At 43.0% G+C, this 27,509-nt stretch overlaps 5 protein-coding genes and 3 non-coding genes across 12 annotated transcripts in view; 3 read left to right on the top strand and 5 right to left on the bottom strand.

The window, feature by feature from the left end:
• The window catches only part of NEK4 (NIMA related kinase 4), a 34,951-nt gene extending 33,224 nt beyond the window's left edge, over positions 1-1,727 (top strand). For all 3 annotated transcript variants that reach the window (XM_032868283.1, XM_032868282.1, XM_032868284.1), the window contains exon 15: positions 801-1,727. In XM_032868283.1, coding sequence (XP_032724174.1) covers positions 801-893 — 93 coding nt within the window. In that variant the 3' untranslated portion in view covers positions 894-1,727. The remainder of the gene's footprint in view (positions 1-800) is intronic.
• Positions 1,728-4,956: 3,229 nt separating this feature from the next.
• Positions 4,957-6,981, bottom strand: SPCS1 (signal peptidase complex subunit 1). Its single transcript, XM_032868281.1, is given in 5 exon segments — positions 4,957-5,466; positions 5,977-6,063; positions 6,148-6,207; positions 6,542-6,633; positions 6,636-6,981. Coding segments are annotated over 5 exon segments (696 nt in total). The 5' UTR covers positions 6,967-6,981; the 3' UTR covers positions 4,957-5,340.
• Positions 6,982-11,331: 4,350 nt separating this feature from the next.
• Positions 11,332-18,427, top strand: GLT8D1 (glycosyltransferase 8 domain containing 1). The gene is made up of 9 exons (XM_032868280.1): positions 11,332-11,400; positions 11,483-11,581; positions 13,980-14,193; positions 15,754-15,871; positions 16,405-16,489; positions 16,846-16,958; positions 17,336-17,502; positions 17,617-17,729; positions 17,902-18,427. The coding sequence occupies exons 1-9, from the start codon at positions 11,385-11,387 to the stop codon at positions 18,090-18,092; spliced, it is 1,116 nt and encodes a 371-aa protein (XP_032724171.1). The 5' UTR covers positions 11,332-11,384; the 3' UTR covers positions 18,093-18,427.
• Positions 18,428-18,729: 302 nt separating this feature from the next.
• Positions 18,730-26,123, bottom strand: GNL3 (G protein nucleolar 3). Its single transcript, XM_032868278.1, has 15 exons — positions 25,987-26,123; positions 24,728-24,786; positions 24,226-24,363; positions 23,998-24,111; positions 23,696-23,779; positions 22,595-22,727; positions 21,705-21,817; positions 21,338-21,461; positions 20,861-20,948; positions 20,170-20,344; positions 19,896-20,038; positions 19,677-19,813; positions 19,422-19,591; positions 19,053-19,119; positions 18,730-18,964 (listed from the first exon to the last, which is right to left on the bottom strand). Exons 1-15 carry the CDS (start codon positions 25,997-25,999, stop codon positions 18,882-18,884), a joined length of 1,641 nt encoding a protein of 546 aa, XP_032724169.1. The 5' UTR covers positions 26,000-26,123; the 3' UTR covers positions 18,730-18,881.
• On the bottom strand, positions 20,403-20,479 carry LOC116874130. The gene has a single exon (XR_004383935.1). It is a non-coding gene; the product is annotated as a small nucleolar RNA SNORD69 (small nucleolar RNA).
• LOC116874131 lies at positions 21,577-21,658 on the bottom strand. Its single transcript, XR_004383936.1, has one exon. It is a non-coding gene; the product is annotated as a small nucleolar RNA SNORD19B (small nucleolar RNA).
• Positions 22,477-22,553, bottom strand: LOC116874129. The gene has a single exon (XR_004383934.1). It is a non-coding gene; the product is annotated as a small nucleolar RNA SNORD19 (small nucleolar RNA).
• A 112-nt stretch (positions 26,124-26,235) lies between the features above and the next one.
• Positions 26,236-27,509, top strand: part of PBRM1 (polybromo 1) — a 128,926-nt gene continuing 127,652 nt past the window's right edge. Inside the window, exon 1 of one of the 3 annotated variants that reach the window (XM_032868256.1) lies at positions 26,236-26,364. The gene's annotated coding sequence lies outside the window, so the exon portion shown is untranslated. The remainder of the gene's footprint in view (positions 26,365-27,509) is intronic. The other 2 variants (XM_032868255.1, XM_032868261.1) reach the window with 2 other exon arrangements.

Here is a 27,509-nt window from a genome sequence, read left to right as displayed (position 1 = left end):
CTCTCTCTCAAAAAAAAAATAAATAAATAAATAAATAATAATAAAAGTAACAATAATTTTCACCAGTTTCACTGAAGAGGGGTCTTCAGAACTCCCCAGGCTATCATGCTAGATAGATCCAATTGGGATTACATTTTATGTTTGTTAGATCTCATTTAACTTGGGACAGTTAGGACATTTTTGACGACTATAGGCCATGTGTTTTATAAAATGACCCTCGGTTTGGACTTGTTTGATGTTTTCTCATGAATAGAGTCAGATTACGCATTTTCAGCAGGAATACCACAAAAGTGATATTGTGTCCTTCTCTGTGCACTGACTGGATCAGGAGATGTGTGACATCTGTTTAACACATTATCAGGTGTTATTTTAGTTCAGGCATATACTGAGTATCACATAGTATATTTTTTTGGTTATTAGATTGAAATTTCTGTTGTTTGTATTTTTGTGAATGCCTTTGCTGAATTATCTGTGGGATTTTGTTGTTTTATCAATTCTAATATTCTAATATTGTTGTGTTTTACTAAGAGCTCTTTGTATTAATGATATTAATTTGGGGGGATGTATGTTGCAAATTTTCCCCAGTGTAGTGTTTGCTCTTAATTTCTTATGACTGTAGTTTTTGATAACTTGAAGCTTAAAATTTTTTAAGAAATTATAGTTATTTTCCCATATGATTTCTACCTCTGGGGTCATACTTAGAAAAGCCCCCCCCCCCCGCCTTTTTAAAGCTGTTCTTCTAAGATTACAGATCTTTTCTTCTACTACATACTGATTTTCTTTTTATGTTTCCCAAATAGGTACGTTTGCAGGAGCACATGGGTGAAAAATATACAACCTACGGTGTGAAAGCTCGCCAGTTGAAATTTTTTGAAGAAAATGTGAATTTTTGAAAATTTAATCTGCCAGAACTAAAGACCTATTTTTAAAGGTTTTTGGCTTAAACAGAAACCTGTAATAATGGCTGGAGGCCATTCTCTTTTGGAATGAAGCAATGTCACAAAGAAAGAGAAAACCTTTGGCTATTTTACTCTCTTGATGAGGAAAATCTATTACAAGATGTCTGGTTACTGTTTACTGAGCCTTAAACCACCAACTTTATACTTAGAACTTATTTTTTTAAGGTACTAATTAGCTTGATTACAGGGCCATAAAATTAGATTGGAAGTTTTGTATTGTACTATTGTGATAAATGCATAGAAGTAAATATGTCATAGTGATACTAATTGTCAATGTTAATAATTTCAGGTAGTAGTTGATAAATTATTTTTTTAAGTCAATTCATGATTCTGGGAGTAGATTTTGAATATGAATATGAAGTTGTACCTACTGTTTGAGCAACGGAATTCCTTTTTTATATATTGATGGATGTTTAGCCTTTTATTTTCATTTAATATGAACTTCATTTACGGTATATAAGAACTGAAACTAAGAAATATTTTGGCTTTGTCAATCAATGTTTTTGTATACTGGTCTTTTTTTAAGAGTAATATTTTCATTGGTGAAAACATTTGCTAAAACACTAATTCCCTTTCCAGTTAAGCAATTTGTAAGTGAGGTCCAGCTCCTTTTAGTTATGTTGGGACATATTTATCTCCTGAAGTTTTGTCTTCTTGTACATCAAATTATTTGTTGTCTTTAAATGTATGACTATATATCACATATTTTATTAGTTGTTTAATAAGGGGTAATTCCCATGTGGGAAATAAATTGTTTTTATAAAAGTCTTGATTAGTAAATTTTCACTTCTATATTCAAGGGTCTTTAAAAATGAATACTATTCCAGAAATGTTTTCACTTTTTATAATTAAAAATGTTACCTGACCTTTTTTGAAAATTACACATAAAATACTCTAATGAAATGTTCCCTTTCCAGTCACTGAACAAGACTTTTAGTTTTACTGTATGCCAGGAGCTGTGGATATAGTGGTGAGTGAGTAAAACACAATACTCCCACTCTCACAGTGCTCATGGTCTGGTTTCTGAGACCTCTTAGCTTGACTTTGAAGGGTTTGTTAGAACTCAATGGTAAAGCCACCTAGTCTTAGTCCCATTTTGGAGGTAAATCTTTGGCAAACTGGATCTTCCCTGAACTATTCACCTTTTCTTGAATGTTTTATGAATCTACATCTTTCTGGAGAGACATCAGTTTTACTTAAGTTTTCTCACTTGTGGCCATAATGTACATATTATTTTCTTAGAATTGAAAAATTCTCCCCCCATGTTATTATTCCCATTCTGTATATTTTTATTTTGCTTAAACATTCATTCAGTTTTCATCCTAATATCTTTGGATATTCTGTGGTTTTTCTGTCTTGAGTGCTTAATCATTTTTAATCTTCTATCATTATAAAACACCTTTAACAGCATGCATTTTCTTCTCAATATAACTTTGGCCACATTTCAGACTTTGTTATTATTTTGATATTAATTTTTAAATAGTCAGTAATTCTTGTTTTGATTTTCTCTTTAAGAAGTGTTCCTGAGGGATGCCTGGGTGGCTCAGTCAGTTAACCGTCTGCTTTAGTTCAGGTTTATGATCCCGGGGTCCCCGACAGTGTCCCGCATTGGGCTCCTTGCTCAGTGGGAGCCTGCTTCACCCTCTGCCTGCTGCTCCCCATTCTTATGTGTGCTAACAAATAAATCTTAAAGAAAAAAAAAGTAGTGTTCCTTAACTTCCATATACAAACGTTCCCTGGCTATCTAAAAGTAGAGCATTCCTGTGAAACCTTTGGTAAGCTGAAACAGTGAAAAGCAAAGAGTATCCCCCATTTTCTGAAAGTTCGTGACATGCCACTTTGCTTTTATGCAAGACCTACAGTAATACCTGTTTTTGCTAACTGAAAGAAATTTGAAGAGGATTTTCACTTTTATGAAAAAAGCCATCACTATAGAAATGTAAGATTTTTGTAAAAGTGAAGTGGCATGAAACGAGCTTTCAGAAAGCAGGGGATACCTATGTTTTGAAAGCCAAGAAAATGTTATCTCCTTGCTTCAACTGCATTGCAGTGTTACCGAATATGATCTGCCCAACTTTAATTTCTTGGAATTGTTTTCCCTGTCACTCAGTAGATGATCCATTATTGTAATAACCCTATGGGCATTTAATACAGGTGAATTCTGTTACACACAGACAGAATCACTTGCCTTTATATATTATTCAAATCTATTTATAAGACCTGATCAATAGAGTATTGTAATGATGGAAATGTTCTCTATCTGCATCGTGATAAGGTAGCCAGTGGTCATATATGGCTTTTAAGCTCTCAAAATGTGGCTAGTTGGAGGAGCTCAATCTTTTAGTTTTAATTTAAACAGACACATAGGACTAATGGCACCATATTGGATAGGGCAGCTCTGAATGATTCACTCAGTTAAGTATTTACTGAGCACCTACAAAGTGTCACAAACTCTTATTATAGGTACTACACAAACAGCAAAGAGAGTAATGAGATCCCTGTTCCCCTGAAGCTTACATTCTGGGTGGGGCCAAGGAAAAAATATATAATGTGGGGTATGTTAGTGCATATAGAATAATGAGGCATACCACTTTTTTTTTTTTCCATACCACTTTGGTTTGATAGGTCAGCAGATGCTTCCTTATAGTCACATTTGAATAGAGACCTGAATGAAAGGAAAGAACAAGTCCTGTGTATCTGAGGGAACGTGTTTCAAGTATAGAGAACAAGTGCCGAAGTCTTCGTTTGATCGCTGGTCCACCTGATATACCCAAATCTGAAAGGTAGTGTTGTTCTGCCAAGAGTGTAGCTTTGCCAAACTCTTATGTATGTAACGTTCTTTCTTTATAAGATTTCACATCATATTTAATACCTAATGGTTTCTTTTTAAGGTTTTATTTACTTATTTGACAGAAAAATCACAAGTAGGCAGAGAGGCAGGCAGAGAGAGAGGAGGAAGCAGGCTCCCTGCTAAGCAGAGAGCCGGATGCGGGACTCAATCCCAGGACCCTGAGATCATGACCTGAGCTGAAGGCAGAGGCTTAACCCACTGAGCCACCCAGGCGCCCCAATACCTAATGATTCTTAACAGTGACATCTTCACAGCTATGAAGTGTTCTTTTTCCCCATTTAATGCCTTCTGATGTTAAGTATATGACTTTCTCACTATTACCTCTCCTTTCTGCCTGCATCTGCCTAATATATCCTTGTTCCTGTTTTCAACCTTTGGGTGTCATCATGAAAACGTAAGGTAACTTGATGTTTAATGCTTTTTGGCAGTCCCCCCCCCCTTTTTTTTAAGATTTTATTTCTTTATTTGATAGAGATCACAAGTAGGCAGAGAGGCAGGCAGAGAGAGAGGAAAGGAAGCAAGCTCCCTGCTGAGCAGACAGCCCGATGTGGGGCTCAATCCCAGGACCCTGGGATCATGACCTGAGCCAAACACAGAGGCTTTAACCCACTGAGCCACCCAGGCACACCTGGCAGTTCCTTTTTAATCACATTTATTACTCTTAATAATATGCTCAGTCTTATTTCTGCTGTCTTTTTTTTTTTAAACTTCCTGACTTTTGCCATATATTAAGGTCTTTGCTCGTTTTTTAAACTTACATTTTATTAAGTCTTCTTTACTCCTATGGAGAAATAGAATATTATCTATAAAAATCCTCCCACTCCCTTCCCACACACAAAACCTTTAAGAATGTTTTTCTCTTCAGGCCTCTGGAAAATTAAAAAAGAATAGGTTTCTACTTTGGTCCACCTCAAGTAAAGCATGGATTGAATTTTTTCTGCTTAACAAAAGCCTAATTTTAGTGGTACCCAAATATTACCTTCCCACAAATTTACATTAAATTTTTTCATAGGTGCTTACTGTCAAGAAAGACATCTTTTAGGAACTTTCAGCTACAGGAAATAGAAATGATGCTCTGAGAACCACAAACTTCTAACTTTGGCTTTTACTCATAGGTTTGCTTACAGAGCAATGAACAAAAGACTCTTTAGACACAGACTTGCACTGAGTTTTAATTGCAAACATTAAAACAATTTAACCACTCATAGTGAACTATAAAACTTTGACAGTTAAATTGTACTTTCATTTAAGAGGCATTTATTCATCATTTTGGTAGACCTGAAAGAAACTTTGCATACTTGTGTTTCCTGTTCTCATTTCAGAAGAATATTATGAAGAGGAGGTCTGAAGTATTTATAAATCAAAAGCCAGCTGAGCTGGAAGTGAACTATAAGGAAAACAAAATCTACACACAGCTATGCCAAAAGAGCAGCAGTGGGTTTTAGCTCATGTTTTGAGTATGAAAACTGAGCTGCTCTCAAGCAAAAGGAAAGCCGGTGCAAGAGTAAAGCTAAATCATGAAAAGCCTAATTAGTTATTTTTAGCATGCCTCTTAATTTTCCTTTCCCCTGGTTTCTTGTCTTCTGAGCCTGAGTCTTGAACAGGTAACCACTTGAGGGGGTGCCGGCGGTAAATGGGCCATGGAGGAAGTGTCAACTGAGCCAGAACAGAGAAAATCCATCAATATTAAGCATTAAAAGTTTGAAAGAGCATTAGGTATAATGCCTGGTCCCCAAATACCTCCTATGCAAAGGGTAAAAACAGCAGCAGCAAGACGGACATTCCAATGAAAACGAGGTACCTCTGCCCAGACAACGTAATTTTAAGAATTGGGTACAACCCTCTCCATTTACACATAAGGCTTTAAGAGGTAAAAGGTGAGGCGGGAGCATTGTGAAGACTATAGGGAATCCCTGCTAGCTCTGACTTTAAGATTACTAATTGGAGCAGCTGCCATTAGAAAGGAGCTGTGTCCTTTTATATGCAGCTTTATCTCACACTTTTTGGCATTCTACTTTTCCAGTGACAGCAAGGTGAAACACTGATGGCAAAAGTAGGTTTCGGAACGTTGGTGCCGGTTCCCACTGCTAGGTCCAACCAAACCGGGTAACCAAGTTCAGAACGCTTCACACGCCACTAACATCCCAACACCCACAAACTTCTTACCAAACACGAAAAAGCAAATCCGGCCATAACTATATAGACAGTCCACCCGAACTGTTCAGCCACGTACCCGTAGATAAATCCAACTATCTGAAACAAACGAAGTGTATTAATTGCAATCAAGCTGGTTAGGGGAGAAGGAGGAAAAGGATACTGCGCAAAACCAATACTTACTGCAGAAAAAATAATAATTCCCTGAAACATCTGTTCGGCTAGCTTCTGGCCCTTGTAATCCTAGGGGTGAAGAAGAGCAAAGCGGGAATTGGTTCCACCACGGAAAGAGGCACGGTTCCTGGCCTGGCCTCCCAGCTTTGGCACCGGCCAACCCCAACGTCAGGGGCCTCCCCACAAACTGGGCAAGGAATGAAATTCTGGGTTTCCTGGGGGAAACGGAAGCATCCTAGCAGAGCACGGACAGGGGGCTCCTCCTGGAGGTAGAGAGATGGGGACCCGGGAAGCACAATTCAGGAAAGAGATGGCAAGGCAGCCATCCGAGCCAGGAACCGCGCCACACACGGTTGGTGCAGCGGCGGAGCTGCGTGCGGGGGTCTTGGGGCCAAGCCCTCACCATTTGTGTGGGCAGCGAGCTCAGATGCTCCAACATGACTGGCTCAGAAGGCTGGCAGCCGGGCGAGGGCAGCCGGGACTCGGGGATCGCACACGCCGTATCCGATACCACGGGCAGCTCCGGGGGCCCACGGAGCCGAGCAGTGGGATGGCCGCGGCCCCGGAAGCGGATGTTTCCCACAGACCCGAACGGCCCGAGGCCCCGCCCCGCGCCATCACCAGGCCACCTGCGCTTTCGGAGCCCGCGGTAGCCCGGCGCCCTATCCTCGAGGGCTGAGGTGGTGACGGCCGAGAGGAGGCATCGCGCGCCCGGAAAGGTTCGCTGTCAGTGCTGTCGGGTGCCCGGAGCCGCGGCCCCAGCCCGACAAACTGCTCTCCCTGGCACCACCTCGGCGCAACGGCTGCCGGCGCGCCCCTTGTCTCCATGGCGACCGGCCTTTCCCGGCGAGGACCCCAGCGGCGGGGCTGCCCGGCGGCGCCTGTTCGGCGCCACGCTCCCGCGGTCGGAGTGGCGCGCCGGCTGCGGGTGGGCGGAGTGCGCTGCGGCCGCGGAGCTAGCGGGCGGGTGGGCTCAGTCGCGAGTGCGGGGAGGCCGGCGGCCCGGCGGCGAACTGGGCCCCCGGGCCTGCGGCGCGGGCGCTGAGCTGGCGGGGCGGGCCGCGGCGCGCACGGTGGCTCCTCCTCCTCCGGCTGCAGGTAAGGGCGGCCGCGGGGAGCGTCCGAAGAGAACGGCTTGGCTGCACCCTAACAGAGCTGGGTGGGGTGTCTCTGGGCCTGGGGGGAGCTTCCGGAGCGTCTCACCACTCCCGTCGTCCCTAAGCGTAAGGGGGCCCTAATGACTCTTAGAATTTAGAGGGGACTACCTCGGACCACATCCTCGAGAGAAAGGGTATCCCCTTGAAAAGGGGATCCGCCCTCGGCCTTCCCTGCAGGAGAATGGAGAGATACTCCCACCCGGAGAGTCTCTAAGTTGGCGGTGCGGCGTGCTCGCCGGCTGCATCGGGCCCTCCCAGTAGAGACCCATCAAGGGTTCGCTCTGCCTCTCTCTCAGGGCTGGTGTTTACCTCCCAAACTTAGGCTCTCCCTTGTCGCTGTGAGCGAGGTGGGGTGCCTAGGTTTCGGAGAGAAACCGCCCTGCGAATCCCGGGCCTCTGGCCTCTCTGCTGTGTTGCGTGTCGGGAGTCACAGACGGTGGGATTCTCAGCACTCCTGGGACTGCCGCCCTTATCCACACATTCGGCACATTCACGGTACCTTTTTCTGGGCCACGCAGTGGGCCTAGGATATTGCCGTGACCAACACCAGGCCCTAGCCTTCCTAGAGCCCAGAGTGTGTCAGGGGAGACAATGGCATCACCCCAGGAATAAGTGACAGCAGGATTTATTCTGGGATAGGGAGGCCTGGGGGGTGTGGGAGCTCAGGGCACGTGCAGCCGAATGTGGGGTTTGGGAGAGTCTCCTGTGAGTCCTGAAAACCAAGTAGCAGCTAGCCAGATGAAGAGGTAGGAGAAAGTGGATATATCCTTAGTGCCTTTCCAGATCTTTCAGCCTGACAGAGACTTAATAGACTTTCTATTGTATGTAGAAATAGACCTATCCCTCCCCCGCCTCTTAAAGTTTTATTTATTTAAGCAGGGTTTACACCTAACATAGGCCTTGAACTCACAACCTGGAGATAGTCACTGGCTTCTGAAACTGAAGCCAGCCGGTCACCCTGTGTTATCCCTTTTTAAACGCACTTCACAGTGTGGCATTTGCTGTAAAGGCTTTACGTTGTTGGAGCTATAAGATATGATGGGAAAAGGAAATTACCTGTCAGGTTCCATTGGAGAGAGCTCTTTTGTTGGAATCCATGCTGGTCCTTATATTGAAATGTATTTTCATGACTTATCAAAGGTGGTGTTCCCTTTCTGCACTGAGAACCCCCATAGCTCCTAATTACAAGACTGTTCAACAAATACCACATGCCGAATACCAGTCATGGTTTTCCGGTGGTGAGGCTTCATCAGTAAACACTTTCAGTGCTGTTTCTGTTCTCATAGAGCTCACCTTCTAGTCTGGGCGCACAGAAATAAAAAAGCAAACGAGATAATGGAGGGGCTGTGGTGAACTTTACTGATGGCCTCTGAGGGGATGGATAAGGTGACAGAAAGATGGCCTTGGTCTTTGGTGACCTCAACGAGATCAGTTTGAATGGAACCCTAGGACAGAAGTCTGGCTGGAGAGGAGAGGGAGTGGAGGGAGAGATGAAATTTTTCCAAGCTTTTAGAGGAAGGGAGCAGAGAAATGGGTCTGTGGATCAACTGGCGTGTGGGGAATGGTGTCTTTTGCTTTTTTTTTTTTTTAAATTAACTGGAAGATTGAAGAGCATGATAGGCTGATGGGTTTGGTCCAGCAGAGAGGGAGGGTTTGCTGAAGCTGCACCAAGGACACAGAAGTTAAGTTACAGAGAGTCCGTGGAACGGTCTCTCATAGGGCTACATATTAACAAGAGGGAAAGTGGAAACGTATGCACAGCTGCTGAGAACGTGGGGACTAATGCAGGGACGAGCCAATTTAAAAAAAAATGGTGTTCTTTCTCCTTAAGCTTTCTTCACCCGTATTTCTGGATATGCCTGTCCTGGCTGTATGCGTGTGTGCATGTTTTGTGAGTGATTTGGGAATGTGGAGGTTTTATTTGTAATTTCTAAACAAACAAACAGAAAAAGAATTTCCATAGGGAAAATTGAATATGGCTGATCACGTTCACAGCTGTGTCCTTCTAGAAAAATACAGCCACTGTTAGACATGCCAGGGTCCGTCTGTGAAGTTTTGAAAAATCTTTCTAACGGTGTCAGTGAATTTCACTACAAAGAATTGCACCGGGAAAGGAAGTGCGGATCAGACGTGCTCATAATAATTGGCATTTTGCATATAGATAACTGTAGAAGAGTTTTCAAGGCAAGTGGTTTCTGCGCTGCTGATCTCCTTAACTACATCAAGTACCTGCTAGGATTGTGGGTTTTTTGTGTCTTGCTAACTGGAATAGCACAGATACATACATCTCTCAGTCCACATACTATCTGTTAAGTAACAGTTACTTGACATTGTTGAGCTAAAACACTGTCTCTTGTACCATTAAATAAATGACGTTTATACAAGTGAGGTCGTTTTTTCCAGTCTTGGTGGAAATTGGCTCCAAGCAGCAGATGCTACAGTTTTGTCTAAGCAGCTCCTGGTCAGCCAGTTTCTGGAGGAAAGGCTCAGCTTACAGTGTGATAGAGGCGCACTGCTCAGGGTATATAATGATGTGTGTTCTTTAGAGAAGTTCATTGGTATAATGTACGTTATATGTAGCGCTCCGAAAGAAATGAGAGAGGGAAAGAGTGTGTGTGTATTTTTTATTATTCTTTGGGAGTCTGAATTATTTTCTCCCAAATTTGTAGTGTGATTGATAATCCCCAGTTTTTAAAACAATCCTTCAATATATTTCTCTTTTTTTCAAAGGCCTTGAGAAATCAACGTCTGATAGGCACAAACTTCTACAGTGAAATTAATTCAGACTTACTTTGATTTTAGAAATATGCTATAATTCAAAGTGCTTTTTGAAGTTAATAGCCTTATGTAAATGTTAGGTACTCCCATGGGGGAGAATGAAGTAGCAAAGGGTAAAGGTCTTAGGGGTAAGATCATAGTATCCTGGATGCATAAAATCTTTTAAGGAAACATTATCCATAGATGATGTAGAAATCTGATAATTTAATTTAGTTGCACACATATTTTCATTTCCACTGAATTATGATTGTGATTATTTTACAATTCACCTTTTTTTTTTAAGATTTTATTTATTTATTTGACAGAGAGAGATCCCAAGTAGACAGAGGCAGGCAGAGAGAGAGGTAGAAGCAAGACCCCTGATGAGCAGGGATCCTGATGCGGGGCTCGATCCCAGGACCCCAGGATCATGACCTGAGGCATGGCTTCAGGTTAAGGCAGAGGCTTAACCCACTGAGCCACCCAGGTGCCCCATTTTTGTTTATGTTGTTTGAGCTGTGGGGCTCAAACTCACAAACCCTAGATCAAGAGTCCCATGCTCTACTGACTGAGACAGCCAGGTGCCCCTATTATTATTTTAAGATTTTATTTATTTATTTGACAGAGCACAAGCAGGGGGAGCAGCAGGCAGAGGACGAGGGAGAAGCAGGCTTCCCACCAAGCAGGGTGCCCGATGCAGGGCTCCATTCCAGAGTCCTGGGATCATGACCTGAGCTGGAGGCAGATGCTTAATTGACTGAGCCACCCAGGTGCCTCTCTCTGTTATAGTTTTAAATGATTTTGGAAAATGTTTTTCTCTTTAATTCCAATTAAAACTGGGTGGGATACAACTCAGAACAAGGACGTTTTGTACCTTTGAGGCTGACCTCAGGTTAATTGATTATAGATAACTCAGTCCATCTCTTATTTAACTAGGAATTTTGAGTAGAAATTCATTTGGAAAACATTTTCATCGTGGTTAGACACCCAAGTATTCCTTTTGGTAGAATTTATTTTGGTTTTCATCTGCTGACATTTACATACATACATACATACATACATTTACATACATACATACAAGGGTATCTGTTTCTCCCAAGTTATTTGCAAGTATTTTATTATCATGACTACTATATAAAATTCAGATCTCAATTTGGGTTCTTGGAAACTGTTAATTCAAAATGAGTTTCTGGCAGAAAATACTGTATGTTTCTACCTGAATAAAAGTGTTGAGGCATTTTGATGGTAATTCTCATGTACCTGCTGACTTTGGGGGCTTGTTTTTGTCTTATAGGGTTAAGAACTAATATTTATATAAGACAGAAGAAAAAGATGTCCTTCCGTAAAGGTATGCTCTTTGTACAAATTACGTTGTTTTTATAGCTGCTCAAAAGGTAAAGAGATTAATGCAGGCTTTTCCTGTGTTTCAGTAAACATCATCATCCTGGTCCTGGCTGTTGCTCTCTTCTTACTGGTTTTGCATCATAACTTCCTTGGCCTGAGCAGTTTGCTAAGGAACGAGGCTTCAGGTATGGGAGCCCTTACTAGTGCTGTGGCATCTGTTGAGGGCCCGGAGTTCCCTGTATCCCGGCATCCCAAGTTACGTCACTAGGCTAAAGGGAAAGAAAGTTTTCTTGTCCTTACAGAAGCTGTTAGGCTCTGGGAAAGGGAGTGGAGGTACTCATTGTGCTCCTGCAGCCTCGCCCTGACCCCTTCTACCAGTCATGTGGAGGTTTGTTACGGGTTTGATAAGGGTAGATCCTTTTCACCACATCAGAGGCCTTAGGGCATGTCACAGGGGGCTTCAGAGGTGGGGACAGGTGAGTGACGCTCCTCTTTGATGCCTGCCCTGTTTACTAGTGTCAGTGTGGTCACTTGCCTTCATCTGTTACTTTTCTTTAACCTGTGGAAGAGTGTCACTGGGACTAAGCACAAAACCATCAAGCCTCCCAACTGATTGAAAAACCACTTTACTGTATAATTCTGTTGTCAGTTCTTTTAAATTAGTCGTTCACACTGCTCCTGCTTTGGTACTGAGGGATGTTTGAGGCTTCAGGATGTTTGTCAAAAATCACTTTGGGGTTGCCGCACCCTGTAGTTGACCACAACAAGAAAAGACTGATAGCTTTCCCTGACCTTCACTGAGTGCTCCGATAGCGTGTTTTGTAACATGGTATGTTTACATATATACATATTATATGTACATAAAGGAATGTATGTTCTGGTGGGAACATTTATAAAAATGAAAAAAGCAGTCAGGCTCCATGAGAATAATTTGTTCACTCCTTTATCTCACGTGCATATAGATGATGGTGGTACACAGGAGGTGCTCAGTAAATTTTCATTGAATACATGATTTCATTACCTAGGGAGAACTGTCTTTAAAAGTTTGGCATAGTACCTTCCTGGGTTTTTCTTCCTGTTTATATATTTTTTCTATTATGAGATTATGCACTCTATAAACTGCACATGACAGGTTTTCCATGTGATTGTATCTGAAGCAAGTCACCATGGTGGTAGGTACCTTTTTTTTTTTTTTTAAGATTTTATTTATTTATTTATTTATTTGTCAGAGCGAGCAAGAGTTTGCGCACAAGTAGGCAGAGAGGCAGGCAGAGAGAGAAGCAGGCTCCTTGCTGAGCAGAGAGCCCGAATGGGACTTGATCCCAGGACCTCCGGATCACGACCTGAGCTGAAGGCGGTGGCTTAACTGACTGAACCACCCAGGCATCCCCAGATACTCCTCATATATAATTTTAATGCCATGTAGTTTGTCTCCACAGGAAAAAGTCTTGGTATATTGACTCAGACTTTTTCTGATGGCACCTTCACAAAAACTTGTTACATAGAGCACACAAGTGAATCATGAGTACTTGCTTATTGTCTGCCCTTTATCTTGGCGGAGATTCGTCTGCTTTATTCATGGCTACAACCCCAGTGCCTAGGTACTGCCTTCCATATATTAGGTGTTCAGCGAATGTAAATGAATGTATATTACAAAAGGCTAAAAAGAACCCTTACAGAACAGTACTTAGAGTTGCTGTGTGTGATGCAGTCTGATACGTTCCTAATTCTGTGTCAATTCAGGAACTGTTTTCCTACTCAAATTCTGATTGTGACACACTAAACTGATTTCATGCCTATTTATGGGACATAATTCATAGTTTGAAAAACAACTGTTTAGTCTGTTTCTAGGCTTTCACAATTATAAACAAACTTGTGACTTCTGATTAACTTCTCAGATTTTATCCTTAAGAGACGACAAGGGGAATTACTGGCTCAGAGGCCATGTACCTGTTTGAGGTTTGCTTATTTATACAAGTAATCTCAGCCCCTGATGTGGAGATAGAATTCACGACCATGAGATCAAGAGTCATACAGTTTCCCCGACTGAGCCAGCCAGGCACCCCCCATTTAAGTTTCTTTATTTTTTTTTAATATTTTTATTATTTATTTGACAGAGATTACAAGTAGGCAGAGAAGCAGGCAGAGAGAGAGAGAGGAGGAAGCAGGCTTCCCACCGAGCAGAGAGCCCGATGCGGGGCTCAATCCCAGGACCCTGAGATCATGACCTGAGGCGAAGGCAGAGGCTTTAACCCACTGAGCCACCCAGGCACCCCCCCATTTAAGGTTCTTGATACAAATTGCTAAAATACATTCTAGGAAGATTCTGTTGTATTCCCACCAGTAGTGTATCAGAATTCAGTCCACCAATTTTTTTTTTTTTTTTTTTTAATGCTTCTGCTTTTCCAAAAGCCTTGTTACACATAGGAAAAAGTTTCTGGGCCATCTGCCTCACATTGCAATGAGGGGAGAATGAGGTAAGTATAGTCCTCATCTTACCTCTTTTCATGTCTTGGGCTCTCTATTCAAAATCTCATGAGACTGTTTGTATCACAATACCTTCCTTGTGTGTGTTCTTTGCAGATTCAGGAATTGTGGGGTTTCAGCCCATAGACTTTGTCCCAAGTGTTCCCCGACAAGCTGTAGACGGGAGACAAGAGGAGATTCCTGTGGTCATTGCTGCATCTGAAGATAGGCTTGGGGGGGCCATTGCAGCTATAAACAGCATTCAGCACAACACTCGCTCCAATGTGATGTTCTACCTCGTTACACTCAATGGTACAGCAGACCATCTCCGGTGAGCTCTGCTTGCCTGATGATTCTGCTTCTGGAGGATGCTCTAGGACAGGCCAGCTGCCAATCCAGGAAGTTTTTTTTCTATATGTATATACTTTTTCTATACAGCTGGGATTATGCCACATCAGAACTGCACATGACATGTTTTTCCATGTGATTGTATCATAAACATTTCCGCATTGTAGGAGAAACAATACAAGGAATTTGTGCCAAGATGTAAATCAGCTGTGCCATATACATTGTTGACTCAGGCTGATACCATTTGGTAATGAGTTTCTTGGTGAAAGATGCAATATGTTAATTTACATCCTGTTACAATTTCCTTATTTCATGGACATACCCTGAGTAGTCTAGAGTGGGATGGGACGGGGGAGCAATGGCAAGGTGGTGTGGTGAAGTGAGCGGACACAGAATCTGGATCCTGGCCCAGAGTGATCGGGGAACATTTATTTAACCCCTTAGAGCCCATTTCCACATCTCTAAGTGTGGGGTGAAAATACCCAACTTAATGAGAAAATATATAAAAAACACAATATTTTTATAAAAAAATATATAAAATAACAATCATTCAGTAAATGTTCCTTACTACAATTGCTGTAACTAATCATAGAATCCTAAGCTGATTAACAAAAACTCACCTAGGTCTTAAAAATGCTCTGAATTCAGATTTATGAAATTTAGTCAAAGAAACATCTTGTCTAACAGGTTAACAGTTGTCAAAGTTCTTTTTTTTTTTTTTCTTTCTTTCTTTTTAAGATTTTATTTGACAGAGAGCACAGGTAGGTAGAGTGGCAGGCAGAGAGGGAGGGAGGAGCAGACTCCCCACTGAGTGGGGAGCCGGAAGCAGAGATCAATCCCAGGACCCTGGGATCATAACCTCAGCTGAAGGCAGCTGCTTAACAACTGAGCCACTCAGGTGCCCCAGTTGCCGAAGTTCTGAAACATTCCTGTCCTTGTGGCTTTCTACATGGTTCATGTTTAGTTGAGAAAATTGTGATGACTTTTTTCCCCTATATTTTAAAAACTCCAAACCCATCTAAAATGTAGAAACAAACACTACATTAGAATAGCTACAGAAAGAATGTGCAGTACCTACCTTAGAGAATATAGACTTTTCTTAGAGACAATACCTTAGACTTGGAAGAATTAGTCATTACAGTGAATTAATGAGTCTATAAAAATGGGGTGATTCCCACTTTGTTGATAATTAGCTTTCACTGCCATCATATTCTGACTTTTTTTCATGTATGTGGGGAGACAAGAGTTGGACCACATGTGGTAATGGGGTGTTCTCAACTCCACAGGGAGTTTAGTGATCGAAAGTGTCAGCCCATTGGGGGCTCTACCCATCACCACAGAATCTTGGTTCAGGCAGGGACGTGGGTGGGCATCCCCTCACTGCTGGTGAAGAAACCAAGGTTTGCATAAGTGAAGGGGCTATAAGACACCTATCTGGTCACCAGGGTTCCTCTTACGTTGTGCCCTTGGAAGGCACAGAGAAGGCTGTAGTCTTGGGGACATGGTTATATAAAACTGAAATTTGGTGCTTTATTTTCATCAGGTCCTGGCTCAGAAGCAGTACCTTGAAAAGCATCAGGTACAAAATTGTGACTTTTGACACTAAACTTTTGGAAGGGAAAGTAAAGGAGGATCCTGACCAGGGGGAATCCGTAAAACCAGTGAGTTCTCTGCATCCTTGTTTGTACTTGGGAGTTTAGTTGACTCTAAAACAACACAGGTTTGAAGTACAGGAGTCCACTTACATGCAGATTTTTTCAATATGGATTTTTTGGATACAGTACTGTAAATGTTTTTTCTGATTTTAACATTTTTTCTAGCTTACATTATTGCAATGCAGTATATAATTCATGTAACACAAAATATGTTGACTGTTTATATTCTAGGTAAATTTCTAGTCCATAGTAGGTTATCAGGTTTTGGGGGAGTGACGTTTTATGTGGATTTTTGACTGTCCAGGGTGCCATTATCCCTAAACCCTGCATTGTTCAAGGGTCAGCTATATTAGAAAAGGACTGGAATGCCCGAGTAACTGGGTGCACTGCAAGTTGCTCCCTGGGGGGCCCAGGTGGGGTGGTTCATGAGCCCTTCTGCTGTCTCTTGCATGGGCACAAGCAGCATTCTGGGAATTTCTAATAAACGCACAGCCACTGACAAATCTTATGCCAATGCCTCTTTCCTTTTTATTTCCCAGTTAACCTTTGCTAGGTTCTACTTGCCAATTCTGGTTCCCAGTGCAAAGAAGGCCATTTATATGGATGATGATGTAATTGTGCAAGGTACCAAAGATTGTCACCATTGGTGCTTTTCTTGTCCAGAGTGTGGGCGGTTGTGGTTGTTTTAGTATCCTCTAAAAGGTCATCCTAATTGGGAGGAGCGGGCATCTTTTTTTTTTTTTTCCTCAAGATTGTATTTATTTATTTGACAGAGATCACAAGTAGGAGAGAGGCAGGCAGAGACAGAGAAAGGGGGAAGCAGGCTAGATCCCAGGACCCTGAGATCATGACCTGAGCTGAAGGCATAGACTCAACCCACTGAGCCACCCAGGCGCCCCGAGGAGTGGGCATCTTGAGGCAACTTAAAGCGTAAATCTTAACAACAAAGAAGTGTAAACCTTAAATTCTGTCTATTTCAGGGGACATTCTTGCCCTTTTTAATACACCACTGAAGCCAGGACACGCAGCTGCATTTTCAGAAGATTGTGACTCCGCCTCTACCAAAGTTATCGTCCGCGGAGCAGGGAACCAAGTGAGTTACTTATTGGGGATCTTGTTCAGACACTTCCACGCTCTCTAATGCGGGGTTATGGGGGGGAAGCGGCAAAGCCAGGGAGCTTTCCTTTTTGCTGTTTTACATTCCTCAGTTCATCCCAGAACTCAAGGCTGCTTTCCTATGGCTTGATCAGTGAACATGACAACCTAATTCTCCTTCAATATCTGGCTTAGTATGTTTATTCTGGGTTCCTACGCTAACTTGGAATCTGAGATGTCAACTTGCTTTCCTTTACATGGAACCCTCTGCTGATAATACAAGTAGTTAAATAAGCGGGTTTTTTCTTTACTATTAGTTATATATCTGTTCTGTTTGAAGCAGTAAACATACTATATATCCCATCTGTGTTTTAGTACAATTACATCGGCTATCTGGACTATAAAAAGGAAAGAATTCGTAAACTTTCCATGAAAGCCAGCACCTGCTCATTTAATCCTGGAGTTTTTGTTGCAAACCTGACAGAATGGAGAAAACAGAATATAACTAACCAGCTGGAAAAATGGATGAAACTCAATGTAGAGTAAGTAGATAGCTGACCACCCTGTGAAGACCCTTATTTCAACTCTGGGGGAGTCTTAACGACTAATTTGTCGGGATTCTCCACTAACACCTTCCATTTGTTCTCTTTCCCAAGAGAGGGGCTGTACAGCAGAACGCTGGCTGGCAGCATCACCACACCCCCTCTGCTGATCGTATTTTATCAACAGCACTCTACCATCGACCCCATGTGGAACGTCCGCCACCTTGGTAAGTCGAAAAAATCCACCAAAAGTCCTAAGCTAATAAGGAATTAATTGAAGGACTATTCTCAGGGACGGGATATATCTAGTTTCCTTTAAGTTTTCTCCAGTTTGATGTAGCATTCTTATTTCTGACTAATACTAGTACCATCATTTGGCTCTTTTTCTCTCAATGTAAGGTTCCAGTGCTGGAAAACGATATTCACCCCAATTTGTAAAGGCTGCCAAGTTACTCCATTGGAATGGTCACTTTAAGCCATGGGGAAGAACTGCTTCCTATTCTGATGTCTGGGAAAAATGGTATATTCCAGACCCAACAGGCAAATTCAGCCTGATCCGAAGACATATGGAGATCTCAAATATAAAATAAAATGTAATTTATGCTATAAACATTTCTCAGGAAATCCTAGAAGACAGTATGTGTGGGAAGTAACAGTTCCAAGGCTTCCAAGCCAATCTGCGGCAACCCATGGAAAAAAGGACATTTCAGCTGGGTAAAGAGAACAGACTACCCTGGCTAACAGACCATAAATGTTTCCCATCTGCCTTACCAAGTGTTTGCTTACTACCATGCTGAATGACCAGAGGTGAATGGATGACAGGGATGGTACAGCTAATTCAACACTGCTGCTTGGTTTTAATTTTGTAACCTTAACCTGTGGTCTGAGCTGTTAATAAAGTGAAACCTACATTTTTCAATAGGTATCTTGATTTTTTGCTTCCAGATAATTAATTATGCTTCTATTCACTCACTATATAAGAGGGAAGTTCTTTTTTTTTTTTTTTTAAAGATTTTATTTATTTATTTGACAGACAGAGATCACAAGTAGGCAGAGAGGCAGGCAGAGAGAGAAAGGAGGAAGCAGGCTCCCTGCTGAGCAGAGAGCCCGATGCGGGGCTCGATCCCAGGACCCTGGGATCATGACCTGAGCCGAAGGCAGAGGCTTTAACCCACTGAGCCACCCAGGCGCCCTGAGGGAAGTTCTCTTCTTATAGAACTTAGACACTTTTTTAATTGCCATATTTTAAAGAATGTATGATACATATTTACAAAATTTATAGTTTACATCATACTGTAAAACAAACTGGTCCATCACACACAATATAACAGCTTAGCAGTCTGTTCAAAACGCTAAGAAGCCACCTTATGAAAAGACTCTTATACGTAGTCTGTACTGAAGTCGTAAGCATCATCTTCCTCTTCAGTCATTTTATCTGAGATGTAAGATAGTGCTGACTCATCTATATTAGAGAAAAGATATTTTAAGAAAATAGGCAAGTTGATACCATGCTGCTTTGCTAGTAAACCCCTCCACCCAAGCTGCCCCACCTGCTTGAGACTCTTCAGGCAGTGCCTCCCAGGCCTCTTCTGCCCCACACACGTCTGAGCTCTTTTCCTGTGGGACAAAGAGAAATAGTAGGAGATTAGTAACCCTTGTCTGCCATTAATCCAAGGGATTGCGTATCTGGAAAAAACCCAGAAGGTAACACATCATGGGATGCACAAAATTGAGACTAATGATTACAAGCCTTAAACACCTAAATCTTAAGGAGTTGGGTTTTTTTTGTTGTTGTTTTTTGTTTTTTTTGTAATCTATTACGTACTGTTTAATTTCTCCCTTCAGCCCCTTCCCATTTGTTAGACATTATAATGCTAGAAAACTTCCTTCAGTTTAAGCAACTCAGGCAACATACTTACAGCAGCTTCTTCAACACTGTCCTGGTCACTGTAGTCCTCCCCCTCCTCCTGCTGCTGCTTCTCTTTCTGTTTTGGCAGTTCTTCGGGTATGTCCTTTTCCTCAATTATTCCATTTGTCAGACCCGAAGACTGGAAAAGGATGCTACTGGCTAAACGAGGGCCCCTGATAGCTAGGGAAGGAACACAGTGCTCACGTAAATAGAGGAGACCTTTACTGGCCTGTCAGCCAGTGAAGACTGTAAACACAAAACTTACTATGTATGCTGTGTGCATTGTTCTTTTCCAGTTCTTCCAGATTAAGGCCCTGTATCATGCTGGTTGCAACGCCCTCATTAATATGTGGAGAAGGAGTCCAGGATGTAGGGGGATGGCAATAGTAAGCCAAGGAGGCACTGGTATTAAACACAAGGTTTGTCAAAAATCAGTTACTTCATTCCATGTGATCCTCAAAATGCCAAAAGAAAGAAGTCTTACCCTGTCCACTCGGACCACATCAGTTTGGCAGCACCCTCTAAATGTGGGCTTCCACCTTTTCGGTGCAGTCCTCTTCTCTGAGCAAGTGATGTAAAAAATTCCAGAGGATTCTTAAAATCTGGAACAGTAAATTTCAGTATCACCTTTAAAAAAGGAAGAAAAACTGAAAATGTCATTCATCTGATAGAGTGTAAAAAAAAAATCTTGAAAATCCTCTACTTAAAATGCTTATGATGAAAAAGAGCGCAACGGAAAGGGGGGGGGGTTCTTCTACCTGTCGAGCATCGGCCTGGGACAAGATGGCGCTAGCAGCCTCCACCGGTTTCACCACTTCAATACTTGCTGGACTTCGCAGAGCAAGTGCGCTGGCAGAGTTCAGTGGAGACACAATGAAACTTGGACTGTCTAGGACGGTGATTTGTTTGTCCAGGCTGACAACCTGCATGCACCTGGAACAAGAGGGATAGTAACTGACGGGAGCACTGGTTTCCCTGGAGGATGAGAGACAACACGAAGCTCAGGGTTGGATTGAACAAACTCAGCACAGTCTGTCAGATCCGGTTCCTCATCATCTGCTTCATGTTTATCGGAAACTTTAACAGTGCTCCTCCCCTACCGATGACAAACACAATGGTACAGCTTACATGCTGACCTCACACACTGTCTGCTCTGCCATGAAAATTTCCCCTCCACCTGGCTGACTGCAATTCAGAGTTGGGGTCAAGCATCCCTTCTTCTGAGGCAGTTTCCCCTTCTCTCAATCTACTTGTTTGTCTTTCAAACTAGATGGGAGCTATTCCACGCTAATCAGTTCTTCCCTAAGTCTAGCACTGACTTATCCCTGCTCCTTTCACTGACATCTCTAAAGAAAAAAATAGAAAATGGTCTTCCTTGAGCTATCTAAAACAAAATAATATTTACTCATCTATAATGAAATATCACAATTCTGGAAGAACTCACTTTACCTTGTAAGCCCCATGGATACACCAACATTACATATCCGTTCTTGTTTTAAGCTATTGATGATGCTGCTTTTCCCCACGTTTGGGAAACCTACAAATGGGAAATCCACAGGAAAAGAGGGATTATGTATTGGTAATTATAACATTTCCATTGCCTTAGTTTGGGTTTGCCTGATGTTTGCAGCAAGATCAGAGTTGGATCTGAGTGTCTTCACTTAAACACTAAGACCAATCTTAGCATCTTCATTTCTTGCACATGTAATCAGAGCAGGAAAAGATGATTAATTCAAACAAACCAGCTTTCAGAAGCCAAACTCCTACAGTGCATAGCACTGAAATATGCAGCAATTAAAATTTTTTTGTGTTCGGTGATGTGGGCAAGAAGCTAATGTTTGAACAAGCCCTTTACTGAGCACCAACCCAATACACTGTTAACATGAGTAAAACCTTGGCAAGTAAGAGATAAGAACTGAAACTCACCAATTACTCCGACCTGAATGGCTTTGCCATAAGCTTCCTGAAAACCTCTGAGAAGCTTCCAAAGGCCATCTTTTCCAACACAGACTTCGCTTTTGAATGGAGCTCTCTTCCTTACCTTCAAATGCTAAAATTCCATGTAATTAACTTAACTACTTCTGATACCCCACCAAATAAAACCCAAGCAATCTGGCTCCAGAGCCCAGCTATTAAAATCACTACACTATTATCTTTCAGATTATCTCTGGATGAAATCAGAGTTGGATCTTATGAGTTCTCATTTTTTAATCAAGATTTTGTATACTCATCATATTTCAGCCATCCAAAATCTGAAAGAACCATACTTCCCACCACAGACCGAAAAGAGTACCTTGATTATCTTGCCCTTGTCCTTCAGATTTGTTGAGGCTCTGAACACCACTGTTGGTAATTCCTTCTTCAAATAATTTAGCCAGTTCTCCAAATTCTCCTTTGGTACCAAATCTAATAGGGATTAGAAATAAAACACACCCCCCAATTTGGTCATTCTGTTGACATGAATACGCACTATCTGATAAACTTTGGATTTTACTCTTGTCTCTTCACAGTTTTTTTCAGAAGGATTTAAGTGGAAGATGGGAAGAGGGTAAACTCCCTACCATGCTGTCCTTACCTTAACCGAGTTCAGTATCTACACCTCAGTACTTCTTCGATTCCCTTCTGCATCACTCACCCTTCAGAATTAAGTCAACCTATAGATTATGACCCTACTAACTTAACTCTAGAATTATGTTTCCAGAATGTACTCTCAGGTAATTACCTGAGCGTTTACAGTTAATTACCCGAAAGTGACCAACCGTAACTATGGATGGCATTCTGGGTTTTCCTGGCCCAGATGCTCAAACCAGTACTTCCTAAGTGCACTTCATATCGTCATATATGGACATTACGCAGATGTGGGGAATATAGCAAACTACCATCACTTCCTATGTCCAGTACATCGCACAGTAAGCTAAGTAGAGAAACTCAGACTCTTAAATAAGACAAGATGGTAAGTACTAAATGGCCAAAAAAACAAAACCAGTAGAAACCTATTATCGCTTATAGAAAATACCTCCATCCCACTGCCCAGCACTGTCTTTAGCAACAAGACCATATGCACTGGCTTTATTGAGGTCAGAGTTGGATCTTATCAGTCTTCAGTGAAAGTAAGACTGGTCACATGTTTTCCTCATACCTCACTAGTGCACTGGTACATAAAAGGCATCCCCTTTTGCTCACCTGATTTATTTAATACAAGTACCAGCTTCTTCTGTCCACCCTGGATAATGGCCTCTTCTACCTGGGGACACCTGCAACCAAGAGGATCTCTGGCATCCAACACCTCCAGCACAACATCTGAGGCTTCAATCACCTGGCAAGGCAGAAACTATCAGAGGAGGATTCCTTGCTCTGGCAACACCCTCCATACAAGTATACGGGCATCTTCCACTTCGCACCAGGGTGAGCTCAGAGTTGGGTCTTACATTTTCACTTTGGCATGAAGAATGTTAGCATGTTCATCCTTTCTCACAGCAAAGTAAAATACAGGTTTGCTTGGCAGCCTCTGGTCTCCCATGAAAGTGGATTTGAAAAGTGGAAAATATAACCCTCTAATACTGAATTATGTAGTTTGACAGGCCCCACTGGCCTGCCAGGAGCTGCTGAGCAGCAATCATGGTCTAGTCACAGGGAAGTAACCTTGGGAAAATGGGTATTGGGAATGGGAGTTCTAACCCCTGACTTCCTTCACTTGGGTTTCAACAGAGTATTTTTTCCACACTGCTTGCTGGAACGTATTTTCCTCTATTTTAAAAACCACACTATCAACATGTTACTTTAACACAAAATAACATTTTTGTAAATCATGCTTATAGGGAACTGTTCCTGTGCAAAAATTTTTAACCTTAAGAATGTTTCCTTTAGCTAAACAAAAAAGGCCCTAATCAGAATAAACCACAATAAATAAACAAACAAACTAAAAAGCAGGAGAACTCGGGTGCCTGAGTGGCTCGGTCAGTTAAACATCTGCCTTTGGCTCAGGTCATGATCTCAGGGTCTTGGGATCGAGCCCCCGATGCACCCTACTACTAGGGCTCCCTGCTCAGCAGGGAACCTGCTTCTCCTTCTCCCTCTGTCCCTTGCTTGCCTCCCCATTCTCTCTCTCAACCTTTACAAAAACAAAACAAAACAAAACAAAACAGGATAAGTCAACTTGCTGAAGGATTCATCTAGCTCAAGTGAACTCCACTTCCACACTTATAGGGCTGGTGTCAGAAAAAGAACGACTCTAGTATTCTCAACCTCACTACCATTTTTAGACACTAACCTAGACTAAAATACCTTTTTAAGTTCCTGACAATACAACTTCTTCGGATTTTGTTTGCCGGACTTGGGTTTGTCCTTAGCTTTGCCCTGCCCGAATTCCTGCAAGATAAAGACAAGGGAAAAAGTACACAAAATTAGCACTTCAGGTACAACCTGATTCTCTATCTTCCATGGCTAATTAGGGGCGCTGCAAGTGGTATTTCTTTTAGTAAGAGTTGGAACTGTCTTTCTGTTCAAGAGGCACAGCCGCCCCTGCCCTAGGTATGTGTTTTTACTTCTACGTCAGAACTCTCATTCACAAAGACACTTAATCGTACCTCTTTCACAGGTTCCAAGTTAGATGGCTTAACACCAGGGTTAGTTTCAAGTTTTCTTTTCTTTTCCTGTTCCTTCTGCCTGTCAAGTCTCTGCTGCTGTTTTAGTTCTTCAAGCTGTGTCCAAGCCGTAAGAGAAATGGGTGAGTCCAAGCAACCTGGTGTTATTTTATTTTGAAAAGCTACACATACCCACACATCACTTGGTCAAAGTTTGAATTAACATCTTACTCGTTGTTTCCTTAGCTCAGCTTCCCGAAGAAGAGACTCTTTAAAGGGAGCACTGTTTGGAATTCCTGGGTCTTTTCTAGGCTTTTTGCGACCCCGTTTTTTAGCCTCCTTCCTCAATTTTCGATGGTGCTCTCGAACCTATTATAAAAATTCTTATCAGTATCTGGCTAAACTTGGTTATACCTATAAGATAACCTAGAAAAGTTAAACTGTAACAACACAAAGAACATACGTACTTATGTATAAAGCAGCAAAAACATGTCATCAGGAGACTCTCTGCAGACATTAACATCTTGATCAGAGTTTACAGACTTATCACCAAGTTACTGCACTTTCCTACAGCTATACTCCTGATGTCTAAGATTGTGCCCACACACAGTCTATTTAACTTCAAATTCATGAGGTGAAATCTTATTAATCCAAACCTCCTAGTGGAGAAGAGGTGGGACAAAAATGAGTTTAGCATTATATTTAATGTAGCTCTTTCAAGCACAAGGCTTACCTTTTTTTGGATTTTATACCGCTTATGGCAGGTCATGCGTTTACTTGCTTTCTTTAACTCTACAAAGAAACCCATCACAAAACGATTAGACACAAGTGATCTGTTTTCGTTTTTAGTGACAGTGCTGGGGTGGGGGTGGGGTCGTCACATCACTTTTCCTATTTAGCAATTAATCAACTCTCAAACCTAATTTAAGAATCATATGTGGTGGATAGTAAATATAGGCCATTCTAAAACCTCCAACAATTTGACTCAGTATATCTGGCACAGAGCCCAGCTTCCTTACTCCCTCTCTTCTTCCCACAGTAGACTAAAATCACACTCAGGACCATGTGACCCCAAAGGGCAGGCACTTTTTTTTTTTTAAGATTATTTATTTATTTATTTAACAGAGATCACAAGTAGGCAGAGAGGCAGGCAGAGAGAAAGGGGAAAGCAGGCTCCCTGCTGAGCAGAGAGCCCAATGTGGGGCTGGATCCCAGGACCCCGAGATCATGACCTCAGCAGAAAGCAGAGGCTTAACCCACTGAGCCACCCGGGCACCCCTAGCACACACCATGAATCACAAGTTAGGACAGAACAGTGGATTTCAGAAGTGGCTCTCAGACCTGGCCAGTGCCAGACTGAACATGGCCCAAGAGAGGAAAATCCTGGGCTGCAACTGGCTCAGACACTGTTTAGGCAGGAGACCCAGGCCTCATCTTCACTTTGTTTTCTTTAAGGGTTTTATTTATCTGGGCGCCTTGGGTGGCTCAGTCGGTTAAGCGTCCGCCTTCGGCTCAGGTCATGACCCCAGGATGCTGGGATGAGTTCCCCATCCGGCTCCTTGCTCACCGCGGAGCCTGCTTCTCCCTGTCCCAGCTTGTACTCTCTCTGTCTTCGTCAAAAACTCCCTCCCTTTATTTTATTTATTTGACAGAGAACAAGAGGCGGAAGGTAAGGGGCAGAGGGAGAAGCAGACTCCGCGCTGAGCAGGGAGTCCACACAAGGCTGGATCTCAGGACTCCGGATCATGACCCGAGCCAAAGGAAGACGCTTAACAGGCTAAACAACCCAGGCGCCTCAGTGATCCTCACTTTTGTCTACCTTTCGTAAAACAGGCCGGCGGTCAGCGTGGGACCTTCCGACCCTCGCTTCTACTGGCGACCAGCACTACGGCCTATACGGAGGCTCCCCCATTCCCACAGAAGAACGCCCCGGTGGTTCGTTGACCATCAGAGACAGAGGCCCCTCAACACCCGTTCCCCGACCCGACTCACTCGGTCGCTTCATTCTGGTAGCGATAAGGACAGTGCCGGCAGTGACTGTAGAGGCAGCAGCAGCAACCTGCGTCCCACACAGCCACGTGTAAATTGCGGCCAAGCTCGAGCGCCACGCACTGACGCTATTGCCGTAAAGAGCGCCGCCGCCCGCTCGCGTGCGCGCGCACGCAGTGTCGTGCGGATCCGGGTTCGCTTGGCGGCCGCGGGACTGGTTTTGCGGCGGCACCGGGAGGGGTGAGGGCGGTGAGGGCGGCGGGTGCTGGAGCGACGGCAGCGGCCGCAGCCGGAGGAGCAATAGCAGCAGCCGTGGCGGCCACGGGGCGGGGCGCGGCGGTCGGTGACCGCGGCCGGGGCTGCAGGCGGCGGAGCGGCTGGGTAAGGCCGGGCCCGGGGCGGGCGGGGCCGCTCCTTCTCGGCCGGCTGCCGGGCCTTTGTGTGGGCCCGGGCGGGCGGGAGCAGCGGCGGAGGCCCCGCCCCGGCCGTGGGGACGCGCCGGTCGGGCCGGGCGCACGGGGCGGGGCACGGCGGCGGGCGGTGGGCGTCGGGACGGCCAGGCAGCCTGCCGCACCTGCCGGCCGGGACAAAGGCGCGCTACGGCCCGGAAACTCCCCGCTCCCTCTTTCCCGCCCCTGCGGCTGGCCGAGCACTCGTCGCGGGCAGCTTCAAAGCTGTCAACGTTTCCCTTAGTCCCGAACCAGTGACAGGTCCGGGAAGTCTTTCATTTCTTCCGCAGGTCAGGGCCTCCTTTATTTTGTTGTTTCTTGACGGTTCGGACTCAAACTCAACTAGTTAAGAAATTTGTTTTAATTTTTTATTTTTTTACATTTTCTAGATGACTGTGTTCAGACGGAATGTTTTTATCAATGGGACTTGTATTTATAGTAGAAGCTAGATATTTAAGCATCTTCTCTTTTTGCACACCACAAAAAAAATCGATGTTTTAAAACTGTACGTTTCCTAGTTTTTAATAATTTCTCACCTCTTAAGATTTTTTTCTGAAAGAAGCGTAGTTTTGTTGTGATAGAGCTGATATTGATGATTTAAATAAGATTGGCAAAATGTAGAAGAAATACTGAAAAACAATTGGCAAATACACAGTGTAGCAGATACAGAAATTATTGCTATGGCTGTAGAACATATGTTGGAATAAAACATTCTTACTAACTTATATTCCAAAAAACTAGGACTCCTCTAAAAATGATTTTGAAGTGATGTTTATCCATTAAGAGGAGTATGATTTTGCTTTTTTGTTTATTAACAGATCGCCGGTATTTTAAGATTCGAAGGAAGATAGGAAAGTATCTTTTGAAAAAGTCTTTCCAATTTAAATCAGTAACAAAAATGTGCATGGATAAATGGAAAGGCCTTGATCACTTTCTTTGGCTTTGGGTGTACAAAGTACTTCAAATATTAATATTCTACCCCAAACCTCAAGATTAGTAAATTGTGGTATATATACGATAGGCTATTATCAAGCCATTAAACATCATGGGGAGGAATGTTGATTTGGAAGAATCCTA

This window comes from Lontra canadensis, unplaced genomic scaffold (assembly GCF_010015895.1).
Source record: "Lontra canadensis isolate GAN:19392208 unplaced genomic scaffold, GSC_riverotter_1.0 scaffold35, whole genome shotgun sequence".
NCBI classification, from domain to species: Eukaryota; Metazoa; Chordata; class Mammalia; order Carnivora; family Mustelidae; genus Lontra; species Lontra canadensis.
The sequence above is the reverse complement of the archived record's forward strand: the minus strand, read 5'-3'. Positions and strand labels throughout refer to the sequence as shown.